The sequence below is a fragment of the Notechis scutatus genome, chromosome Z (assembly GCF_049901735.1).
Source record: "Notechis scutatus isolate UNSWTSFEM ecotype Mainland chromosome Z, rNotScu1.2, whole genome shotgun sequence".
In the NCBI taxonomy this organism is placed as follows: Eukaryota; Metazoa; Chordata; class Lepidosauria; order Squamata; family Elapidae; genus Notechis; species Notechis scutatus.
In genome coordinates this window covers 79,654,888-79,667,915 of record NC_142025.1, presented here as the reverse complement: position 1 = coordinate 79,667,915, position 13,028 = coordinate 79,654,888, and the positions used below count along the sequence as shown (strand labels likewise).

Sequence of the window (13,028 nt, the reverse complement as noted above, 5' to 3'; positions counted from 1 at the left end):
ATTATGTTTTAGAATGATATATAAACAAGATCACAAATGAAATGAATGGATTTTGAGCCCCATATGAATAGCACATTCAACTATCTGAATAGGAAACATATTGCAGTATCTTCCCAACAACTGAACAATATCTATGCAATCTGAAGTCCAAATAAATTAGAGATTATTTGTGTGTTTGAAGAAAGAAGACAATTATATATTTACTGTATGTTTATTTATTCGGTCTTCAGATTTTTAAAGATACCCCTAATTGGGCAAATTTAAATTTAACATTTTTATTTACGGGACAAGTATATGATAATTGTACTCCCAAGTGTAGAAAAATATAGATTGTATTTACATTCTATGGTTTTCTTATAAAAATTTCCTGTAGTTTTATCTATAAAAGGTCAACAACAAGGTGGGGTGTGTTGAACCGAAGTAGTGTTTGACTCACTAGACATACAGTGAGCTGCTTGGCCAAGAAGGGACTTGAAACTTTGTCTTCCTAGTCCAGCTTAAACCAATAAACAACTGCACTGCATCATCTCTCCCCTCTGAATAATAAAAATGCATATTGAAATGAAATATTTGCCTAAAATGATAAGCATTGTGTATATGAGAATCTGTGTGGCCACATGCTGATTTAAACCCTTCATTTTATGGACTAGTATATATTGAACACCAAAATACAGGCATCATAAACTTCTATATACAGTATATCAAATGCATTGAATAAATCAGTAAAACCTTATAATACTCAAATTTGCTAATATTTGCTACTTAATGAACAATACCTTTATCTCTTCCATCACCAACTATAGCCACCCATGTATTTGTGTTTGTTCAGTGTTTTGAAATATTAATGTTCCACATTTCCCCAGGAGGTCAAGGCAGTAAACATAGCACAGCCTTCTCTATATTGAGAGAAGGCTCTAGAGAAGGCAACAAAGATTATTAGGGGACTGGAGGCTAAAGCATATGAAGAATGGTTGCAGGAACTCGGTATGTCTAGAAGTGGTGGGATTCAAAATTTTTGCCACCGGTTCAGTGGGCGTGGCTTGGTGAGCATGCTTTGCACACATGCACACACTTTGCATGCATGCGTGCACCAAATGCACACTTTGCGCTGGTGCAGAGGCATTCTAACTTGCCTCCTGCAAGCCTGCATGATGCTGGTCGCTTGAGCAGCTGCCACGCGGCACTATTCTATGCCGTGCAAAGCAGCTGCGCTTCAAATTCAGCAGATAAAAGTGAGTATGAGAGCCCGGGTGGACGGGTGGGCCCAACAGCAGAGCAATGGGGAGAATTGATTCAGTCTCCACTGCTCATCGCTGCTACTGGCTTGCCAGAACTGGGCCGAACCGGTAGAATACCACCATTGATGTCTAGTCTAATGAAAAGAACGACTAGGGGAAACATGATAGCATTGTTCCAATATCTCAGGGGCTGCCACAAAGAAGAGGGAGTCAAGCTATTCTCCAAAGTACCTGAAGGCACGACGAGAAGGAATGGGTGGAAACTAATCAAGGAGAGAAACAACTTGGAACCAAGGAGAAATTTCCTGACAGTTAGAACAAATAATCAGTGGAACAACTTGCCTCCAGAAGTTGTGAATGCTCCAACACTGGAAGTTTTTAAAAAGATGTTGGATAACCATTTGTCTGGTGTAGGGTTTCCTGCCTAGGCAGGGGGTTGGACTAGAAGACCTGCAAGGTCCCTTCCAACTCTGTTATTCTATTCTATATATTTATCCCAATGAGATTAGCTACAAATCAGGAAACTGTGAGTTCTACTCCTGCCTTGACATGAAGTCAGCTGGGTAGCCTTGGGTCAGTCACCAGGAGTAAAAAAAAAAAAGTACAAGTGAGATAGGTTGTGCCATCAAACAGTAATTAGTTCAAAGGGAACTGATGATCTTTAGATACAGGTAAACTTCTATCTGAATGTTTTATTTATTTATTTATTTATTTGATTTGTCAATTGTTTACAAGATAATAAGTATAAGTGTATACATAGTTGTGAATACATGAGATGGGTACATATAAGAAAAATAAAAGAATAGAGAAACAATAGGACAGGGACGGTAGGCACGTTGGTGCGCTTATGCACGCCCCCTACAGACCTCTTAGGAAAGGGGTGAGGTCAATGGTAGACAGTCTAAGGTTAAAGTTTTTGGGGTTTGGGGAAGAGACTACAGAGTCGGGTAGAGTATTCCAGACATTGACTACTCTATTGCTGAAGTCGTATTTCCTGCAATCAAGTTTGGTGCGGTTTACTTTGAGTTTGTATCTATTGTGTGCTCTTGTATTGTTATTGTTGAAGCTGAAGTATTCATTGACAGGTAGGACATTGCAATGTATGATTTTATATACCATGCTTAAGTCAGACCGAAGACGGCGTAATTCAAGGTTTTCTAGTTCTAGAATTTCAAGTCTGGTGGCATAAGGTATTCTACAACGAGTAGAAGAGTGGAGAACTCTTCTTGTGAAATATTTCTGGACTTTCTCAATTGTGCTAATATCAGATACGTAATGAGGGTTCCAGACTGATGAACTGTATTCGAGTATTGGTCTAGCAAATGTTTTGTATGCTCTGGTTAGTAGTGTGATATTACCAGAGAAAAAGCTACATAGGATTAGGTTAACAACTCTTAATGCCTTTTTGGCTATGTAGTTGCAGTGGGCTCTAGCACTCAGATCATTAGAGGTGAGTATTCCAAGGTCCTTTACAGAGCTTGGGTCATCAACAAGGTCTTGACTATTCAGCTTGTATTTTATTTTCTGATTTTTTTGCCAATATGTAAGACAGAGCATTTATTTGTTGAGATTTGAAGTTGCCATTTGTTTGACCATTCGGATACATAGTCAAGATCTTTTTGTAGGGTAGCAGTATTGTCTGTGGTATTGAACAGCTTTACATCATCAGCGAAGAGAACGCAATTGCTCTTAATATGATCACAGAGGTCGTTTATGTAGAGTATGAAGAGAGTTGGTCCTAGAACACTGCCCTGAGGGACACCACTATTGACAGGTACTGGATTTGATAGGACTCTCCCGATTTTGACCATTTGTTGTCTGTTTGATAGGAATGCTTCTATCCAGTTATTCAGTTGTCCAGATATACCATAGGATTTTATTTTTAGGAGTAGTTTGTCGTGTACCACTGAATCAAAGGCTTTACAGAAGTCTATGTAGATTGCGTCTATTGCTTTGCCCTGGTCGAGTTGTGTCGTCCATATGTTTTTGCAGTGTAAGAGTTGCAGATTACAGGATAGTTTTTTTCTGAAACCAAATTGTTTATTGGAGAGTAGGTTGTTTGTCTCTGAGTGGAGGATGATGGATTGGTTAATAATTGATTCCATGACTTTGCAGGTGACGCAGCATAAGGAGATTGGCCTGTAATTTTCAACTAGGCTTGGGTCTCCCTTTTTGAAGATGGGGATGACTGTGGCTTGTGACCATAGGTTAGGCAAGGAGCTGGTCCTGAACGATTTTTCAAAGATTATGCTTAGAGGTTTGGCTATGGCAGTGGATAGCTTTCTTAAGAAGTAGGCACATATTCCATCCGGTCCAATAGATAGGGATGGTTTTAGATTGCGTAGTGATTTTTCAACATTGTCTTCTGTGAAATCGATATGTATTAGGTCATTGTTGTTATCTGTGGTACGGTTAGGAAATACTGGGCAAGATCCATTGCTGTTTACAAATACTGAGCGAAGAATGTGTTAAAGATGTTGGCTTTAATGGTGTCGTCATTGCAGTCTTTACCATCAGGTCCTATCAAGGGAGGGATGGACCTTGAGTCTTTTAGTTTGTTGTTTACAAAATTGTAAAAAGCACGGGTAGAATTGGTGCTTAGAAGGTTTTCTTCTTGTTTAATGTGATAATTGGTGCATTCGGTCTTTATCTGGTGGCATAAGTTTTTGTATCGGTTTTTGAAATTGGCAACGTGACCAGATTTGTTTTTCCGCCAGAGTGATCTCTTTTTGGATTGAAGTTTCCTTATTGATATGGGTAATCTTCTTTTTTGTTTTGTTTTGGGAGTTGTTGTTGGAACATATAGTATGATGACTCTTTTGATTTCAAGTAAGAATATGTTGTAATGGTCTTCAACGGTATTGCATCCAGACAATAGAGATTGCCAATCAAGGGATGAGAGGTCGTTGTCTATAAGATCATAGTTGCCTTTTTTGAAGTTACAATTGGGGATTAGATCATTGAGGTGATTTTTGTGTGGACGTATGTTGAGACAAAAGTCAATCATATTGTGGTCACTGCTGGAAAAGGGTTCTTTAGTTTGTATTCCTTAAATTAAATTCAAACTATTGCAGAAGATGATATCGAGGCAGTTGTTTAGTCTAGTGTTGTTGGTTACTAGTTGTTCCAGTCCCAGATTTGTAATAGCATTGTAGAAGGTTGTGTGTATGATTTCAGTTGTACAATTATTTAGGGTCCAGTCGATATGAGGTAGATTGAAATCTCCAAGAAAGATAAAAGGGTATGGGGAGGATGTAGCCCATGTTAGTAATGTATTTAGCTTGTTTATATGTTCGATGTCATAATCAGGTGCTCTGTAACATAGTAAGAATCGAATTGTGATATTTAAGGATAGTTCACAGATGATGGTTTCAGGAAGGGCAAGCTCCTGGGTAACTTGGATATTTTTTAGATGTAAGGATTTTTTATAGAATATAGCAACACCACCTCCTCGACGATTTTCACGATCTGATCGGTAAACATGATAGTCTCTTACTGTGGTAATGGAGTCGGGAGAGATGCATTGAGCCATGTTTCACAGACAAATATAATGTCGAAGTTAGCCGTATTAAGGAGGATGAGAAATTCAGGTATTTTATTCACGAGGCTTCTTGTATTGAGTAGTTTGCATTTAAGTCCGGCAGTAGTTAGAATTGAGGTAGTTGGGGCGCGCGTGCCTAGTCTTGGGTGATGGTGGATGGGTTGAGGTAGGGTTGTGGTTGAGGGTAAAAGTTGAGTGGCTTACTTTTGATACAGTCAGCATGGTAGTCAATGTACAGGTCCTTCTCTCCATTGTCTAGACGGTTTTTGAGTTCGATGCGGAGTACACGGGAGCGGGCACGTTGCTGTATGGTTAGGTCAGGGCGGCAACGGAGGTTCTTGTGGTTGGTGTTGGTTTTGGCGAGTGAGTTTATAGTATAAATGAATTTACGTTTGCTTGATTCGTTTTTGCAAATGACCCTGCACAAGCATGGGGCCACAGAGCCGTCTCTATTTTTGAGCTCTCGGTCGATGCGGGAAATGTCAAGTATTTCATCAGCGGAGATGGTTGATGCTTGATAATCTCTGATGATGTTTCGGACAGTTGTGACGTCATCATTGACATTGATGTTTTCTAGTCCAAATAAGATGGCGTTTGGACGTTTCCGTTCACGCTCAACAGCTTCTCTGATGAGGATTGGGATATCAATATTTGTCTGGGTTGTGTTTATTTGTGGATTGGGTTTTGGATTGGATTGTGGTTGATGGGTGGAGATGTGGTTTGTAGCTATTTGATGTTCAGGTTTTTGTGTTGTGTCTTTTTTTTCAAGGTTGGTTATTCTTTCTTTCTTTTAACTTCTATCTGAATGTTTTTAGTCAAAAAATATATTCTTGGCGATTCAACCACGATGGTAAACCTGTTGTCTCAGCATGTCAAAAATTTAGAAAATGCTTAACTTCACTGATGTTATATCACACACACAAAGACACATGCCTAAACACAGACATTGAACAAAAGAAAACAATTTTCTATCCCTTCCCTATCTAGGCCACTCTGAACAGTGGCACTCGAGAAGTGCCATTCCCCAAGATGCCTTGAGGAATAATGCAATTGTCCTGTGGCCCAGCACTCCCAAGATTCGCTGCATACCACTTATTTGCAGACAAAAATGTGTATTGACGTTGTATTGACAGGCCCCTGTGGCTTACCTAAGGTTTATCTAGGTCACAATAAGCCTTCTTTCTTGATGTGGCTTTGGAGAATTCTCTTCTGCAGCCTCTGCAGTATCTGAAAACAGCACAAAAACATGCCCTCTTCTCTCTCAATTTTCACATCATATGTTCAACCATCACTGATGTATAGAGTATCTTTTTGTTACTAATTTGTAAAAATGTAGTTTGAATAGCATTATTTTTAAAGCTAGCAAAATGCTTATAATCATCCTCATTTTCTTGATGACAATGGCCGAAATTATTCAAATTACATATTTCTGAATTGCATGTATATCTTCTATGTGAAATACTGTCCTTTCCGAAGTAGCATGCTCTTTCATTTTGAATGCACCAAACCCTTCCTCTTTGAAGTTCCCATCCTGCTTGCTCTGGTGGTGATATTGCACATTATTAAGTTGCATGTTGTCACGGCTTCAGTGCAATTTAGTGTGTGTGATATTTTCACATGAGTGCATGCACACAGGCTGTTTGTTAAAATTCTTGAAGGTTATGTTTCTTGATATAGGATAATTAATTTTGGAAAATATTTATTATTTTGGCCTGGAAATTGTTAACTGTTGCTCAAGAGTAATTTCTGTTTAAGAACTTTTTTTTTGTTAATTTGTTCCATTTTTTCCATATTAATCACAAATAATTATGTTTAATGATATGAATGGTCTTTTAGCTGTAGATGTTTGATTGGTTGGGTTTTGTTTGAAAAAAATCAACCACAGATACTAATATAACTCATAGTCAAGTTTCTTTTCCAAAACAACTGGATTTTTATTCTGTAATTCTAAACATTGCATCCAAAACAGAATTTAACAGTGATGAAGTTAAACCTCCAGTGATGAAGTGCCCATGATTTCTGAAGGCAAGCTGTTTCATTGATTAATTGTTCTCACTGTTAGGAAGTTTCTCCTTAATTCCAATTTGCTTCTCTCCTTGATTAGTTTCCATCCATTGTTTCTTATCCTGTTCTCTGGTGCTTTGAAAAGTATGTTGATGCCCTTCTCTTTGTGGCAACCTCTCAAATACTGGAATACTGCTTTCATGTGCCAAACCCAAATCCTGCAACTGTTCTTCATATGTTTTAGTCTCCAGGTCTTTAATCATCTTAGTTGCTCTTTGCATTTTTTCCAGAATCTCAAAATCTTTTTTGTAATGTGACCAAAACTGGATGCAGTATTTCAGCTGTGGTCTTGCTAAGGATTGATAAAGTGGTATTAATACTTCACGTGATTTTGATTCTATGCCTCTGTTTATACAACCAATCATTGTATTATTTTTTTTGACTGCTATTTTTTTTTAACTCAGGTTTAAGTGATCACCCACAAGGACTCCAAGGTCCCGCTCATAGTTACTGTTTTTGAGCCCGGTCTCATCTAATTTGTACTTATACCTTTGGTTTTTCCTGCCTAAATGTAAAACTTTGCTTTTCTACACATCAAAATTCATTTTGTTGGATAGGGCCCATAGTTCAAGTATGTCAAGATCTTTTTGGATCCTGAGCTGGGCTTCTGGGATGTTGGCTATACCTGCAACCTTAATGTCATTTGCAAATTTGATGAGTTCCCCTTTCATTCCCTTATTTAAGTCATTTATGAAGATATTGAAGGGCCTAACTATAAAACCTTACTTTTATCTAACTTGAATGTCATTTTGTTAGATAGGGACCAATGTTCACGTCTGTCAAGATCTTTTTGGATTTTAAGCTTATCTTCCGGGGTGTTGGCTATTCCTACCACCTTAGTATCATCTGCAAATTTGATGAGATCCCCTTCAATACCCCGGTCTAGATTGTTTATGAAGATACTAAAAAGTATTGGTCTTAAAATGGAATTTGGGGTACCCCACTGCTTACTTCCCTCCATGTAGAAACCATTAAGAATTACTCATTGAGTATGGTTTGTCAGCCAGCTACAAATCCATCTGGTGGTGATGTTATCTATTCCACATTTTTATAGCTTACCAAGAAGTAGGTTGTTATCTACTTTGTTGAATGTCTTACTGAAATCTTAAGTATACCTTGTTGACAGTATTTTACTCATCTACTAATTTAGTCACTCTATCAAAAAATGAAATAAGATTGGTTTGGTATGATCTATTTTTAACAAACCTGTACTGGCAACTAGTCATAACTTTGTTTCTAGATGTTCACAAATCTGTTTTTTGATTATCTTTACCAGGGTCTTCCCAGGTATTGATGTTATGCTGATTGGTCTGTAGTTTTTTGGGTCTCATTTTTTTTCCTTACTTGAAGATGGGAACCACATGAGCCCTTTCCCAATTATGAGGTACTTCCCCAATGTTCCAGGATTTTTGAAATATATGGTACAATGGTTCTGAAATAACATCTGCCAGCTTTTTCAGAACTCTGGAATGTAATCTGCCATGTCCCAGTGATTTATATTCGTCAAGATCTGATAGGTGTTCTCTTACCATTTCTGTGCTTATTCTAATGTTTATTTCTTGTCTGTCTTTTACAATAGTTTTTGGATATGTTGGGCTATAGTTTCTTTTTGTGTGAAGACTGATGCAAAAAATGATTTAAGCAGCTCTGCTTTCTCCCTATTGCCTGTTATTTCCTTGCTATCTCTCTTTAATGGACCAACTGTTTCCTTGACATTTTTCTTATTATTAATATTTTAAATAAACTTTTTTTGTATCTTTAACTTTTGTTGCAAATCTTTGTTTAATCTGAGCCTTTGATTTCCTGACTTCGTCTTTGCAGGTTCTGGCTATCTGCTGAAATTCTGCCTTAATTATATGTTCCTTTTTCCATTTTTTGTACTTGTCTTCTTTTGTCTTTCAGTTTATCAAAGAGATCTTTGTGCAACCATGCTGGTTTGTTCTTGAATTTCTCGTTTTGCTTTTTCAGTGGTATTGTGATAGACTGGGCTTTTATGATCATATTTTTCAGAGTGTCCCGCACTTCTCGAGTTGCTTTCCCCTTTAGGATTTTCATCCATGGAATCTTTCCTAGTCTCTCTCTCTCTCTCTCTTTAAAATCAGTTCTTTTATAGAGTAAGACACTGGTTGGATTATTGCTTGTATTTGTATTATATTGAATTCCAGTATGACATGGTCCCTTTCACCCAAAGTTCTAACAACTTCAACTCTCTATAATTTATTCTGTATTAGTAAAAATTAGCTTACTAATTTTTACAGTATACCTTTTCCTCTACTTCCCTCCTCTACCTTTTGGATGACAAAGTTGTCAGCTAGGTTAGTTAGGAATCTGTTTAATCTCCCACTGGCTACAGAGTTTGCCTCCCAGTTGATATCTGGGTAGTTAAAGTATGTAAAATATACAATATTGCTGGAATCCTTTTGCACTACTACTAAACTTAATATTCTTTCCACAAATTAGAGTGGTTACGGTGCTTCTTGGTTTTTAAAAATATTTACAACATAAAAGTTAAATAAACATTATTTACATTAAATACAATTGATAGAAAAGGGAGCACTACATAATTTCTTATTATTTATTGCAATGCTGATTACCAAAGTATTTGTTATATTAGAAAACTTTTAAAAGTTTAATTCTGTCATTTAAATTTATTGAACAGATTATATTCCATAGAGAAAAGTACCATGTAGTTATCACAGTACTTAAAAAGGATGTGTTGTTCCATTTCTGATTTTTAAATTGTTTAATTTTTATTTTTCACAATATCTATGCCAAATTGCAAACACTGTCTTGGTTCCTTCTGGATTCAGTAGTTTAAGTATTATTTTATTCCTCATTTCTATTTAAAAGTTTCTACTATAAGGAATTAAAGGACTGATTAAAATGTGAGTCCTTTAAATGTATTTTTATCTTTTAAATTTTTTTATTGCTTTTTAATTAATAACATTAAAAAAAGAAAAAAAGAGCAAACATAAAGGAAATAGTAATGGTGATGCGTACATTGTCAAAAAAGAAAAAAACTTAAAACATAAAACAGTCAGCAAAAAAGAACACATTTTATGTGTTATTTTTTGCTGACAATGAATTTATTTTTATTCGTAAGCAAATTTATAGCAAATAGCTTTTAACTGGAAGGAATTGATAAGTACTTATTAGCAAAAGCAATAGCAATAGAACTTATATACCATTTCACCAATGCTTTACAGCCCCCTCTAAGCTGTTTACAGAGTCAGCATATTGCCCCCAACAATCTGGGTCCCCATTTTACCAATCTTGGAAGGATGGAAGGATGTGTCAATGTTGAACTGGTGAGGCTTGAACTGCTGAACTGTTGGCAGCTGGTAGTTAGCAGAAGTAGCCTGCAGTATTGCATTCTAATCACTGCGCCAACACGGCTCTTATCTTACTTATTATCTAAGTAAACATTTATATTGCAGTCTGAGATAGCATTTTTACATGGCTTTTACATTCTTTTACATTCTTCCAGAGGGGTATTTGATGCATCTCTCAAAATGGCTGGGTTCTATGGCCTATACACCTGGCTGACTCATACCATCTTTGGAATAAACATTGTCTTCATTCCCTCAGGTGAGAACAATGTTTGAATGTTTGTGTTTATGTTAATATCTAACGATCATGCTCCATTTTGGTAAGTTTTAACATTTTATCTGAACTTTAGCATAATATTCAGTATTGAATCCTATATCATACAAAATATATAAATCCTTACATTAAGGAATAACAGAATAATAGAGTTGGAAGGGACTTTGGAGGTCTTCTAGTCCAGGGGTCGCCAAACTTTTGGACCTCAGGGACCACCAAACTCATAATTTTAAATCCCGGGGACCACTAATATGAATTTTGACTGACGGTGGCTTGCTGACGTTGGTGGGAGAGAGAGAAAGAGAGAACTGATCTCTCTCTCTCCCTCTCTCTCTTACACACATACATAAACACACAGAGGTAGGGGTTGGATTCAAATTTCTTAACAGCTGGTTCTTGGGCAGGGCCTAATTTATGGGTATGGCTTGGTGGTCATGTGACTGGCTGGGCATGGCTTGTATGTAAATATTATACCGTATATGCCGGCGTATAAGACGACCCGGCGTATAAGACGACCCCCCAACATTTCCACTCAAAATATAGTTTGTTATATACTCGCCCCTCTTCCGCACGCCTTCCACTTTTGCACTTTTTTTTTTTGAGGCACTTTTGTCTACCGTGGAACGAATCCCGTGAAGCTGAAAGGAGCAGCCAGCTTCTCCCCAGCTCCCAAGGAAACGAGGCTCGACATCGCCGGGCTCCGCTGAGGTATCCGGCTGGAGCTGTCAGGAGTTGTTGCGCTGGCGCGGCTCCGCGCGGCTCCAGTCCTGCGTTGCCTCGGGAAGGGAAAGGCAAAAAGGAAGAGCCGCGGCGGCGCTTTGCAATGGCAGCAGCGGCTCCTGGTTTTGCCTTTCCCTTCCCAAGGCAACGGGACTGGAGCTGCCGAGCCGCCGCCAGCGGTAACAACTCCTGACAGCCCCAGCCGGATACCTCAGCGGAGCTCGGGCGGTGCGAGCCTCGCTTCCTTGGGAGCTGGGAGAAGGCTGGCTGCTCCTTCGGCTTCACGGGATTCGCTTCCACGGTGCTAAAAGTGCCTCAGCTGCGGGCAGCCGCAGTGCTTCCCAATTACTATTTGCCGGCATATAAGACGACCCGGCATATAAGACGACCCCCCCAATTGGAGGCATCTTTTTCAGGGCAAAAAAGTCGTCTTATACGCCGGCAAATACGGTAAATATTTATGTAAATATTGATTTTTTTATAAAAAAGAGCAAAGTTTATCCAAAATCAGGCAAAGCAGGCAGACCGATTGAGTTGCTCACAGAATCACAGATTCAGAGAACTATGTTTCTGCCATTGGCTACCTGAGTCTGTCATATAAAATTTGCTTGCAAGCAAACTCATAAAATTTGCTAGCAAGCAAACTCACAAAATTAACTCACAACACACCATGTATGTAAATATTGAATTTTTTATTAAAAAAAGAGCAACTTTTACCCAAAATCAGGCAAAGGAGGCAGGCAGATTGAGTTGCTCACAGAATCACAGATTCACTCAGAGATCTACAATTCTGCCATCGGCTATCTGCACTGAATAACAGAAGCTTCAGTCTTAAGGAAGGTTTTAAGCAGAGCTGAAGATCTTAAAGATTTGCTAGAAAGCAAGAAATGCAATGATTTCCTGTTTTTTAGCTAATCTAAATCTCCCAGCACAGCAGAACAGTTGATGGTTGGGAAAAAAAGGAAGGAAAAATAGCAACTTAGCAGGCAAGTTTGATGGTGCGCATGCCAGGTAAGGAGTGAGTGGGAAGGGAGGGTTCCTGCGGGCCATGTGGGCAGTGCAGCCTTATGTTCCCAGGCAGCCTGGATTAATTGCTTTGGGGGAGGTGCTCTGGGGGTGACATTTCTTTGCGGACCACCAAAATTTTCTCGGTCCGTTCCACTGGTTGGCGACCACTGTTATAGTCCAACCCCTTGTTCAAGCAGGAAACTATATTGATCAGATGAAATCTGAATCTAGCCAATGATAGGTAACATTCACCTTTTATCTGCTTAAACTATCAGACCCCACAACAACTGAAGTGATAAAAGTGCAAGAAAAAAAAGAATGTATTAGAGCAGTGTCATTTGGTTCTAGCATGTATTTGAATAGCCACATCATACTTAAAAGCCTCTTGTCCTCTGGCTCTATGAAATAGGGTCTACTAGGCTCAGCTACTTGGAGTTTAAGAAGATACTAAAATACTTCTTTTCCTGGGTGCATATAAAACTGATTTAAAATAAATTCATATCTGCCTTTTAAAACATATGCAGGGTATTTTTATTCATTAGCAACAAAGTCCCCTTATATTAAGAGTGGTATCATTGTTTCAATTGTTGTTTTATTCTGTGTTTTACTTAAAAGGGATTTTTTTAAAAAAATTACTATTACAATTTCTTGGACCAGGGATCAACTGGGATAGGCTGGGGTTAAGTCAGGACAAAGATGTTCCCATAATTTTGTTCAAATATTGATATCAAGAAAAGCAAAGACAGACCTTAAATGGAGAAGATCCTCTTCTTTCAGGCAGGGAGGATCCCTGTCAAGCATCAGCCTTCCCAAGACAGTCAACACCAGAGAAAAGCACAGCAAAGGATCAGCAC

General features: G+C 38.3%; 1 protein-coding gene across 2 annotated transcripts in view; it reads left to right on the top strand.

Annotated features, from left to right (window-relative positions):
• Nucleotides 1-13,028, top strand: part of TMEM245 (transmembrane protein 245) — a 70,845-nt gene that overhangs the window by 45,006 nt on the left and 12,811 nt on the right. For both annotated transcript variants that reach the window (XR_015745912.1, XM_087946863.1), the window contains exon 14: nucleotides 10,331-10,431. Coding sequence is in view for 1 of the 2 variants with exons in the window: in XM_087946863.1 (XP_087802989.1) it covers nucleotides 10,331-10,431 (101 nt within the window). In the remaining variant the exon portion in view is untranslated. The remainder of the gene's footprint in view (nucleotides 1-10,330; nucleotides 10,432-13,028) is intronic.